This window comes from Egretta garzetta, unplaced genomic scaffold (assembly GCF_000687185.1).
Source record: "Egretta garzetta isolate BGI_Z169 unplaced genomic scaffold, ASM68718v1 scaffold220, whole genome shotgun sequence".
NCBI classification, from domain to species: Eukaryota; Metazoa; Chordata; class Aves; order Pelecaniformes; family Ardeidae; genus Egretta; species Egretta garzetta.
Window position 1 is genome coordinate 2,136,670 of NW_009258414.1, and position 11,486 is coordinate 2,148,155.

An 11,486-nucleotide genomic window follows, 5' to 3' on the forward strand; every position below is an offset into this window, starting at 1 on the left:
CGATGAAGGGAATGTTCCATCTAGTCCCAACTGTGGTTTCTTTGCGCGTAAGTGACACAAAGGCGGAGAGAGCAGGAGCCAACCCCAGCCGCGGCGCAGAACTCGTTACTTCTGCAAGGAGACCCCAACACTTCTCGCAGTCACTCCTGTGCATCGCCCCGCAGAGCGCCAGGGCCACGGGCACTCAGCACCAGCGGGGACCTTCACACCAAACAGGGTGCTCCATCACTGCTTACGATGACGTAACAAAAAAAGCTGCTTTTTCCACGTATGAAGTATCAGAGAATTAAAAAAATAAAAATAAAAAAAATCGAGCATCAGGCATCTCCCCTCTGCTGTGCACAACCTAAAAAGTTCCCACAATGACGGTACAGGTAGATTTAAAAAGAACATGCCAATTTAAAAACCAAATAAAGTGTAAAATGACATCAGGTTCGCGTATCCATTTTATTTTTAAACTGGCTTCTTTTTTTCTTAGTGCAAATAACTCAAGATGCAGTTTTATACGCCTGCAGGTTTACAGGCACAGCCCGTGTCCCTGGGATCACCCAAGGACCGCGCTGCCACTCAGGCTTTGAAAGTGTTGAAGCAACTGCACGGTGCAGTACCGTAAGCACAACCACAGGAGCCTGGGCAAAACAGCTGGAAGTCTGGCACAGCCCAACTTTGGAGGTTCTTTCCTCCCCACGAAAGCTTCCTTCCATCACGAACAGCCACGACACGAGGGAAAATGACCTTTTCTTCACTCTCCATCAGGAATGCACCCATCAGCAAACCGGCAGCGGGAGGATGCTCCGGCGCTTCCCAGCACGGCAGGTCTCCACGCGGACACCGCCGCTGCGTAGGGACCGCAGACCGCTCCCAGCCCGATAGGCGACTGAACGCTTTGCACCGTCGGCGAAGATTCCTCTGGAATTTTCAAGTATTTCTGCCGCGCGCAGCTGGCAATCCATCGCTGGGAGGGGACAGCCCCCCGCCGAGGGGTCACAGCCCCAGCACCGGGCGAGATGCTGGCGGGGCTGCATCCAGCTTCGGTACGGAAGGATCAGGCTCTCCCCGGTGCCTACGGGGAACCGGGGGGGGCTGTTACTGGGTTTAAAGTCTGTGCTACTTCTTTGGTCAGGCAGAGCAAGAGACTCCAGCAGCTCTCCGCTGCTCTCGGACAGATCTGCAGCGGGCAGAGGAAGCCCCCGTGTGAAACGGGGCTGGCGTCGCTCTCTTGCACTTTGCTCCACGCTGTTTTGGAGGAGTTTCTAAAGATGCTTTCTCAGCCTCCAATGATGCAGAATTTGGCAGAATTTTTTTTTTTGGGGGGGTGGGGGTGGAAGCTACAAGACCAAAGACAAACGCGTACCGTGGGGCCAGCGCCTTGGCTACTGCTTTATCAGCATGGCTGCTTACTGTCCTTGGTAATATTAAAGACAACTGTCAGGTTAAAACCATGTTGTTTTCCTAAAGTATGACAACACGCAATGTTTGTATGGAGCACTTTAAAGTATCCCGAGAGGATATCTTTCTGCCAAATTAGTAACAGCATCTTCAGTCTTCACATAACCATTCTCTATACGTTTGTAGGAGACTAACATAGGCAGATCAAAGGGGCCAGTCTGCAAAAATCAGAAGGAACACACACATATATTGCAATTGTTATGTTCCCAAACCCCCCAAACTTTTCATGTGTTATTTTTAGAAAAAAAAATCCTTAGAATTTTATAGGAGAAGAAGAATGATTAGACCACAATAAAAGTGCCAAATTTCATTCACAACTGAGTAACAGGATGATAAATCAATTTGCACCATCTGAAAAATGCCGTATAAAGTCGAGAAGCGGCCTCTGCCTCGCTGTCCTCTGCAGCTCCCATTCTGCCCCAGCCCAGCCACCTCCCGCACCAGTCTGCACCAGTATGCGGTAGTGGAGAGCACCACCTAACGTCTGCGGGGAAGGAAGGGCCGCTCGGCTCGCCAGCAACGTCCGGGCAAGCAGAAACTGGGATTTATGCCAGATACGTTCGGAGCTCTGGCAAGCCTGGCTGCTGGACCTGCCACCCCAATTAAACCCATTTCTTCAGAAGCGGGTGCAGGTACAAAAGCTTGCAGAAAATTGACAGGTTTACGTTTGCCGCGGACACCACGCGGCTACACAACATCTCGCCTAAAAGCGAAATTGTGAATTCAATTAGGCACTTTTACTTTTTTATCCTGCTATAGGCTTACTATGATGTTTAAAATCGAGTAAACTTGTACTAGGATGCTCTCCGTGCGTGTATACGCATACAGACACGGAGACATGCCTGCCGCACCGTACGTTGACATACACAGACACATACACACGTTTAGTTCCAATCTACGCAGATGAATTAGAACGTACTTATTTCTATCTGACAGAACAGCATGCACCCTAGAAAAAGGGATTTTGGTCCAATTCAGATGCAATACTGGAATCATTTTAATAGCTGAGATTTGAATACTTCACTGTAAATACATCAGTGTTCGCTTTTATAACCAGTGTCAGCACGATTCACTGCATTCTCAGACTAAATTGTCTGCTAATATTAGCCTAAAATATCAGTTATATTGAAAGATTTGTTTACATGCTGTGAAATGTTGCAGTTTGAGAAGATCCGTGCACATACGGGATTCTGAAAAGGCTGGATAGGACAACGTCCCCAAATTAAAATGCATCCCAAGCATTGCATCTCCATTCCACAAGGACAGGTACCCCACACCGATAGTCAAGAGGATTACAAGAACCAGAGTTTAATTGATTTGAGGGAGGGGTTACATTCGGTTAATCGATGCCATTTAAAACCATCCCAACTCCTTCGGACAGGGTACCTGTTACAACACATTAGACTCATCTGAGAACGTTCTTAAAAGAAGTGGTCTGACAGAAGGTCTGGCCGAGAATGAATCAGGCACCTTCCTGCTGCTCTGCAACAGCGAGGCAAAAAGACTTTACAGCACAGGCGACACTTGCCCCTGCCTAATGGTTGATGTTCAATGTCAGACGCGCGCGCACCTATCTATGGCTAAGCCACATCATGAGGGATGGGGCGACCCGCGCTCCCTGCGTACCACGGTGATTGATACTGCCTGGGCCTTGCAGTGCAAGAGGCACAGAGGGTATTGAGAAACTAGCCCTGCTTCCCAAAAAGGGTTAACTTCAGGCTTGGAGGTTTATGCCACAGGTGCTTCCGAGGGAGGAGGAAACCATCCTTGATCTCCACATAACTGGTACTGTTAAAACAGCGAGTAATACTGGAGATCTGCAGCGAAACCAAGCGCCTGGGACGCATATTGAAGGCACTTTGCTGTGGGGCAGCCCCACCGTCCCCACGGTCAGCAAGTCCAAGACTTCCCCCTCGCTGGGAGATGCTGAGCGCAGCAGCTTATTCACTTGCACAAAGAACATGGGGAGCACCAACAAGGGGGATGGAGCGGGCAAGATGGGCATTTGGGGAGCTCCTCCTGGATCAAACGAGCCCCAGCTGTTTGCCGAGTCATCCAGAGGATGACCACAACTGAGCCCACTTTGTCCCACGCTTTCCAGAAGTTTGTATCTAGGCCCCAAAGGCACAAAACTACAGCGGGGAAGGAGAGCGGAGCCAGCACTGGCCGCGTCCACCTCACCCGGGCATCCCCAGCATCACCAGCTCACCCACCCGAGGGGCAGCAGGAGACCCAAGGGGAAGAGACAGACAGAATATTTAAGCAAAAGATTTTAAATTAAACCAAAAGGGAGCAGGGGAAGCAGGGTTTTGCTGGGTGAGCAAATCTAAACATGAGTTTTCAGGAGTTAGGCGTTAGAAGGAGGAAAAAAGCAGTAGAGCAAGCAACACATAGTGACTCAGAAAGGAAATCACCTTATTCACTCCAAGAAAAGCTGTGATTGCTGGAAGTTTGAGAAAGCATGAAGATAGTGGATGTTCCTGAGGAAGGAAGGCGCTTCGTTACCTAGTTCACAACAGCACAAAAGACAGAAAATTGCAGTACAAGAAAGAGAAAGGCAGAAACCAAGGAAAACACAAAAGCGCCTTGCAGTTAAAAAAACCAAACCAAAACAAAAAAACCAAACTGAAACATTTCCACACAGAAAACTGAATAAAGACTGAGCAGAGCCGCTGGGTTGTGTTATAGGGAACTCCAGGTGAAAGCTGGTCCCACTGAGGTCAAGGCAAACACCCATCGACCTGGCCTCCATCCATCCTCCCCTTCCAGAGGGACCCTTGGCTGCCAAGTTGGGTGCACAGGCACCTAAATAACATCCCCAATCCTGTCTTTCATTTAATTGGGACAACATTGGGAAACCGATGTTTGGGTTTTTTTCTGATGTTAAGGTCAGGATCCTCAAAAAGCGTCTTGATTTGAAATCATCTACCTGGTCTTAGATCCCTTTAAAAATCAGGTGACTGACTTCAGCATCTGATTGCTGACACGGTCATCTAGGGCTCGCATCTGCTTCAGGCATTTTATAAAGCTCTTACTCAAAATGTACATTTAAATATGGCTCAGCCTGTGTTTAGTTTGGTATCCACTTATAAAGAGACTTTCTAGTGGACGCTTCCTTTGCTAAATGATTTCACAAGTGCCTTTTCTTAAATACATATAAAGCACTCCTGAAAGCAAGTGTTACATGAGGGAACGGATATTCTGGCCATCAGCTGGAGGCAAAGACTGGTCACCTCTCAGGGGAGCTGAGCTGAGGCTTGGTAGTCCCCAGGTCACCCTTCCAGGTCGCTGCCCTTGAACTGTCCTACGTCCGCAGCCGAAAGCACCTCGCTCCCAGCCTATTCCATAGGGGTGTTGAGCTAGAAACTATTAAATCATACTTAACTGGAAGAAATTATATGGACCCTCAAAGAATTCAACCATGTTACCATCTCTATTACTTTCAACTTTAATGTTTTGGTTTTTTTTTTTTTTTTGTCTTGCAGATAAATGTTTTACTTGACCGATACTGTGCCAATTTTGAATTTCAAATGTTATGGGAGAGGAAAACCTTTACTACTTCATCAGATATATATTTGTTTTTCAATTGAGATACATCATAATGTTTAAATAAGGACCAAAGATAACAAGTTGTCCCAGCTGAGGAAAGTATACTGAAACCTCAGAGGATACAAGAGCCTCAAGGATGCAAGAGCCTGGTTTGAACCTCAGTATTTGGAAAGTCATCCCGTGGTTTCCGGGGCCACGGTCGGACCAGTGGGGCACGGTCCTGCCGGTCCCGTCCTGCCGGTCCGGGGCATGGCTGGCAGAGCAGGAGCCACCACCACAGGCTGCTAGCTCCACCCTGGCCAGACCCTGCAGCCATGCTGGCGGGCAGAGCAATGGCCAGCCTGGCCAGCTGCTGGGGAGCCACCCTGGCCAAACCCCCGTCACCAGCATCTCGGGATGTCAGCCGGGGGTGGGGAGCGACCCCACGCTGGCCGATGTCCCTTTGGCTGTGCCCTACCGCTGCCCGAGGACAGTGCAAACCCGAGGGCAGGACCTGCGGATGTTGCAGGGACACGAGAGGGGCTGGGGGGGTGCGGGGGGCGCAGGGAGCGAAGGCATGGCCGGAGTGAGCAGGGGCTGCCCGGGGGGACAGCGCTGCGGGGATATTCGGGGATGCGCGGCACCCCTGGGCAAGCAGAGAGCAGGGGGCAGGGGCGGCCTCAGCACAGCGCGAGCCGTGAGCCCGGCAGCGCTGGCATTCACCGTTTGCTGGAGTGATGAAGGAAACTTTTAGGAGATGGTTTACGCTTCTAAAACGAGCCCTCCTCCTCAGCTGCGGAGGAGAGCTGTTGAGAAACCAGACCGCTTTTGAGGAGAGCTGAACACCGCGGGCTAACGCCATGGTACGAGCCCTTGGTTATTGAGGAGGGTGGGCAGATGTGACAAGACCTGGCCCTGTTCCCCCCGTACCGGCACCTGAGGACATACCCAAGGGGAACATCGCGGGCGTGTTCTTTGACATAAACCCAAGTAGCTTTTTTTCAGAACACACTACGGTGGGTTTGATGATCAGTTCAGGCTGGAAAAGGGTTACAACACTCTTATTAGAGACGGCAGGTTTCCATACAGTGAAGGCAACTAAGGAAAGGCATGGGTTGAGTCTGTCCTCGCTACAGATCTAGGCAGTATTTTTAGATGAGCTTCTTGCCATTTCTGGCATGTGAAAAGCAAGACAAGACTCTAGAAAGCCTTCCTCAAGACACGAGTGGTGCACAGCACTGTTACAGGTTCACCTGCTGCTTAAGAGTAAGAGAGGTCTTCCTAAAAATACTGTGCGATACATCATCTTGTTCCTTACCTGATGGTTTTTCTCTTTTATATTTTTTAAAACTATTAGAAGAATTTCTGGGAAAAGACTGATAAAGATCAGGAGAATTATTGCCAGCCATGTGGAAACAGAAGTCAGCATATGGGCAAATACAAAATACATTCTTTGCTGCTTCAAAAAAGGCCTGAAAGAGAAAGGACACAAATAAATTCTGGTTAACACAAATTTCCAAAGAAGGTCAGAATCAAAGGCAGAGTCAGATCAAACTATTAGCAGTAACGCCTGCCTTTCAGATAGAGATGGATACGGCCTGCACAGAAACACACTGTCCCCCCTTCTCCCAACGCATCTCCTGCCCTCTTTGCTATAGTTTCTCGTTTAGCTTTTGATGATGGAAATCCAGAGACTCTTGGTCCCAACAGGTTATTTGCCTCTTCCTCCCTCCCTTGATGATGGAGGGAAACCGACGGATGCTTGCGAAAAATGCCTCATAAATGATTGATGACAAGGATCCCAAAGCAGTTGTTGCTTAGTATTAACTGAAAAATATTGAGTTATGCAAGTTAAACACGCCAGCAGAAAACTCACAGATTCCAGCATGGAGATCTGGCTGGATCGCAGATCTGAATCTCTTGGTTAGGAATGCTGAAGAGTTAAACAAAGTCTGTGACCCCCAATTAAAATATTTACATCAGTTCTACACCTTTATTAGCAGGCTGCTGGGTAAAGGATCTAGCCAATAACCCATGGCAGTCGCCCATGGGAAAGCAAAGGTGTAAAATGGGAGATGCTGTCTGCTGTGAACGTCAACACTAACATCTAGTCCAGCACGGGAAACAGAAAGCTAATTATATTTGTGATGTACTGTTGCTTGCCTGCTTTTGCAAGACTAAAATCTTCGTCACGGTCAAATCAATGAGAATTTCTCCTCCTACTCAGATCCAGGATTTCAGCAGCAGGACCTGTGCTTTCTCCTGCTTGTTTCTCCCCCTTAAGCTGCCCCAGGGTCCCCTTGCTCTGCATCTGCCTCATCTTTTCTTTCCTACCATATCACTAGGTTTCTTTCCACCACCAATTTTTCCTTTCTTTCCCATCCTCATGCACAAACAGATCCTGAAATATTTACCCTAGAACCTCCCAATGAAGACAAGGGCCTCAGCACCAGAAATGACCCCACAGGCAGGAAAACAAACCACCCTTTGCCAAAGTCAAGCACCTGGATGGCGACCAGGGCGTTATCTGCTTTTAGGTTACCTCTCCGGTAGAGAAAGGAACATGGCTGCAGGCACCCTGCCATCCATAAATCTCTGGATTGCCCAGCCTAGGGGATGTCGCAGCCTTGTCCCCCGTAAAGCCAATGCAGGGCATTCCCTTAAGAAAGCACCATGGTAGGAAGGAAAGATACTTGCCAAATGACTCCTCCCCAAAAGAATGAGAAAAACACATAGAAGGCAAGGGAGCCCCAAATCACAAAGTGGTTCATCCATGTCCAGAATCGGGTATCTAACGCTAGCTGTGTGAATAAAAAAAAAAAAAAAAAAAAAAAAAAAGACATTAGATGCAGAGCATATTTGATCATATTTATGCGAAATTTCAGCCTGCTTTCACAGTAAGGTTGAAGGTTCTCCAAACAGCTACCTCTGTATACATGCACCAGGCAAAATATCTACAGATTGGCACACCATCAAGAGGAAGACGGTGTGTTTCTAATTGTAACTGACACTTTTTAATAGAATAAATTCGATGCAACCTCTGATGCTACAGGAAAGAAAAATCCAAAAGGTTACGGGGACTGTAATTGCCTCCTGCCACCACCTGCTGTCCTGAACCAAACACAAAAGACCTTTTGTAAGGTCTTATGCAAACTGTTCATTCTGGAAAGCCCCGTGAAACAAAGCAGATTTGCTATAATTATTTGACAGATGTGCTTTTGTGACCCCTCTGATGCTTAGCGCTGTGTGAAACAAGGTGGAGACACCCAAGTTCTCCATCGTTCCTCTGAACTGAACACCAAGGGGTGAAAGTGTGGGGAAAAAAGTCAACCGTAACCAAATGGAGTCCTCAGAAGAGGGCAAAAACCAGGAAAATAATTTAACCACAACATAAACACTTATCAACCAGCACAGCCCAGGAATACAGACCATAGACTACACAAAGGACAGTGGCCCATAAGCAAGTTCTGCTTTTATGGAAGAAGAGAATATTCAAGTGTGGTGGGAAACATATTCGTAGAAACTTCACCTTCAACACATTTACCACGTGATTTTAGAGCACGTACACATGCATTGGACAACGACTGCAAAAATAAGTGACTGAAAAAGGAAGGAAGATCCTAACCTTCAGAGTGACGGTGAAAACCAGCACGGTGAAAACAATCGTCCCGAAGGTCCAATTCCCAAAAACCTGAAAAACACATTACATTGCCACAGGCGTCTCGGTCCATCTCCTCGGAGAGGGCACAGAAACGATGATGAGGACAGGGGTGCAAGCAGGGACCGGCGAGGAAGGAGGGGATGGAGTGACTGCTACGGGGGATTGATGCTCGGAGAGGCGCCGGGCGCCCCGCACGACTCGCCGCCCGCTACGCTAGCCTGTGCCATGCAGTGCCACACGGACGGGTGACCAGACTTGGGACGGTGACAGGTACAACCTCCTACTAACAGCAATGTCAATCGAGGATGCAAGTCATTGGACCACCTGTATTTCATGATTTCTTGGCAATTTACTCAGTCTCTGCTTTCTCGCAACACCTCTGCTCATCGTCTCGCTTTAGTCCCATTTGCAGAACGCACCAGTGGGTATTTTTCCATCTGGTTTGGTTTGCAGATACTAGTGACTACGCACGACAAAGAAAAGCAGATACTGTATATGAATCCAAATGATGGCAATGAATGGGAGGGATGCTTACCAAAGGCTGTCAAGATCTGAATGCATACATTAAAACAGAAAGTGAAATGTAAAAGTTTTCAAAAAATGCAAAAAAATTAAAGTCAATAGGAGCGAAAAAGGAATCAATCAAACATACATGGATATTATGAACAATTGCTGGTAGCAGTTCTTACAGGCATAAGTGTTTACAGAACAGGACATAACCACAGATCTTATTTTAGTGCCACATAGACTTGACCTCTCAAGGCATTTGCAGAACGTTATCAGTGCTTCATGTTTTATTCAAATACAACCAGAATGGCTATAAATACAGAAAAGCACTGAATCTACAATACAGGGGCTTGACTACTTACAGCTGGGGCCATAAACGTTGGCAGTGATACAACGTATGCGTATACATACTTAAATTTCATCAGCTTTTCTCCAAGTGTTAGCTGCTAAAAAAAGCTAAGGTATTTTCAAGGGTCAGGAGTGATGGTGTAAAGAAGTTTTCCATCAGCCGAGACCTGATAACATGCTGCGTACCCCCTTGGGGAAAGGGTCCCGAGGCAGCCCAGGCCACCCTGCGTGGCAGCTGCACTGCACTAATGCTTTGCTCTGTACTCAGTTAACCAGCAAAAAGAAAAAGAAAAAAAAAGAAAAAAAGAAAAAGAAAAAAAAAATTCAATTTTTTTTTTTTTCCTCTCCCTTTGTGCAAATTATCCCAGAGCAGCTCCCACACCTTGCTCACGTGGCCATGCAAGCGCTTGTCCCGACAGAAGAGGCACGAGCAAGCAGACAGCAGGGAGAAGAAGAACAGCCTGCTGGTTCTGACAGCGGCGCTAACTTATGCTGGCTTCGAAACGGTGACGAAACCCCAGCACCAGCCTTCCCCCACTGCAAAGGGAGGAAGGCGGCTGCAATCCCGCCCCGGAGCAGCGTACAAGCAGCCCTGTGGCACGTCTACGCTGACAAGCAGCACCTTATCGAGGTGGGATAATTCAATCGCTCGTCACCAGCCGAACACGTGCTGAATTTCAGGCAGCACGCCGGTGGGAAGGGCAGACACTGCTCCCACCCTGGGCCAACGCCCGGGACCATGCAGAAAAGTGGAAGAGCCCTGTGCAAAGCTCGCCAGCTTGGAATAAAGCTGTGTGTAAGACTAGTTATTTTACCTAGTGAGTATAACCAGCTCTGCCCTGTTTCCATGGCAATTTGGAAAATGTTTCATTTCAAGCATTTGCTGCAGAAATCACACCATAAGCAAGGCTACACCATCGGACAAGACTCAAGACACACCGCACAGATTAAGCGTGTAGATATTCCCTGCCAGGCGTATAAAAGAAACACTTCATCTTTTTTTTTTTTTTGGTGGTGTTACCTTTCCATTATCTTCCAAAGATGAATTTTGAAAAAGAAAATAAACCCCAAAGAAAAACACGAGTCCTTCAAAGGCGCCCAGGAAGGTCCAGTACAGGAACGGCCTCCACTGCAGCATTGCATTATCCGAAACCTTCCTGCCAAGAGATGGAGCAACAAGAACATCACCGTCACGTTTAGGATGGGCTGCAAAGCCCCTGGCAGCCAGGTGATCAGTGGGCTTTGGAGCAAGCCCTGGCTGTCGGAGACAAGGAAGTAAAACACAAATATCTGTCAGCGTAGAGGACAGAAACGACATTTGCCATATGCAGCTGCTGGTCGTGAGAAATCATACGAGGTTCAGCACGTTAATTTGTTTTAGCCTTCTCTTCTAGGTAACTTGGATTAAAATCCAAGCCAGCCCAAAGCAAACAGCTGTAATGCTGTCCTGAGCCTCTCCCACAGCCCTTGCACTGCCCACGCTACCTAACACTAGCTGCTGAATTTTAAAACCAGGGCAATGCTAAAGAAGAGCTGTATGGGATGCAGCAAATCTGTGGCACGTTTCCCCCTTTTTGTTGAATGCACAGACTCCCTCTTTGAGCAAAGCTCTGCAAGTCCCATTTCTGGAAGTGGTGTTTTTCTGCACAGGCTGAAAATAACCTCCCGAATCGTGTGGTGGGTGTTTTTAACACGGGGGTTGTAGCAGGAGGCTCTTGGCTGAATATAGGATGAGATCTGGCATGGAGGCAGCAGCAAACGGGTGTGCTATGGGCAGAGCTCTGCATGGACTGCAGGCAGAGCCTGGGGAGAGGAAAGCGGCCATAAGGGCAGCAAGGAGTTAAAAAAGTTTCCTGCATCATTATCTTTTCAGATTACTTCCTTTAGAAGTTGAAGATTGATGAGGGACAAAAGCATATTTATGGCAAAACCAAAAATTGCCATTCTTTTCTCATTTCTCTTCCTAACTAGTAAAGCAACGCAACCATTTTCA

General features: G+C 47.8%; 2 protein-coding genes across 2 annotated transcripts in view; both read right to left on the bottom strand.

Annotated features, from left to right (window-relative positions):
- The window catches only part of MCF2 (MCF.2 cell line derived transforming sequence), a 68,841-nt gene extending 67,888 nt beyond the window's left edge, over positions 1-953 (bottom strand). Inside the window, exon 1 of the mRNA XM_035898540.1 lies at positions 857-953. Coding sequence (XP_035754433.1) covers positions 857-953 — 97 coding nt within the window. The remainder of the gene's footprint in view (positions 1-856) is intronic.
- Positions 1-11,486, bottom strand: part of ATP11C (ATPase phospholipid transporting 11C) — a 58,514-nt gene that overhangs the window by 1,736 nt on the left and 45,292 nt on the right. Inside the window, exons 26-30 of the mRNA XM_035898546.1 lie at positions 10,515-10,650; positions 8,603-8,668; positions 7,675-7,778; positions 6,296-6,449; positions 1-1,607 (exon numbers count right to left, since the gene is read on the bottom strand). The exon at positions 1-1,607 is cut by the window's left edge and continues 1,736 nt beyond it. Of these exons, the coding sequence (XP_035754439.1) occupies positions 1,491-1,607; positions 6,296-6,449; positions 7,675-7,778; positions 8,603-8,668; positions 10,515-10,650 (577 nt within the window). The 3' untranslated portion in view covers positions 1-1,490. The remainder of the gene's footprint in view (positions 1,608-6,295; positions 6,450-7,674; positions 7,779-8,602; positions 8,669-10,514; positions 10,651-11,486) is intronic.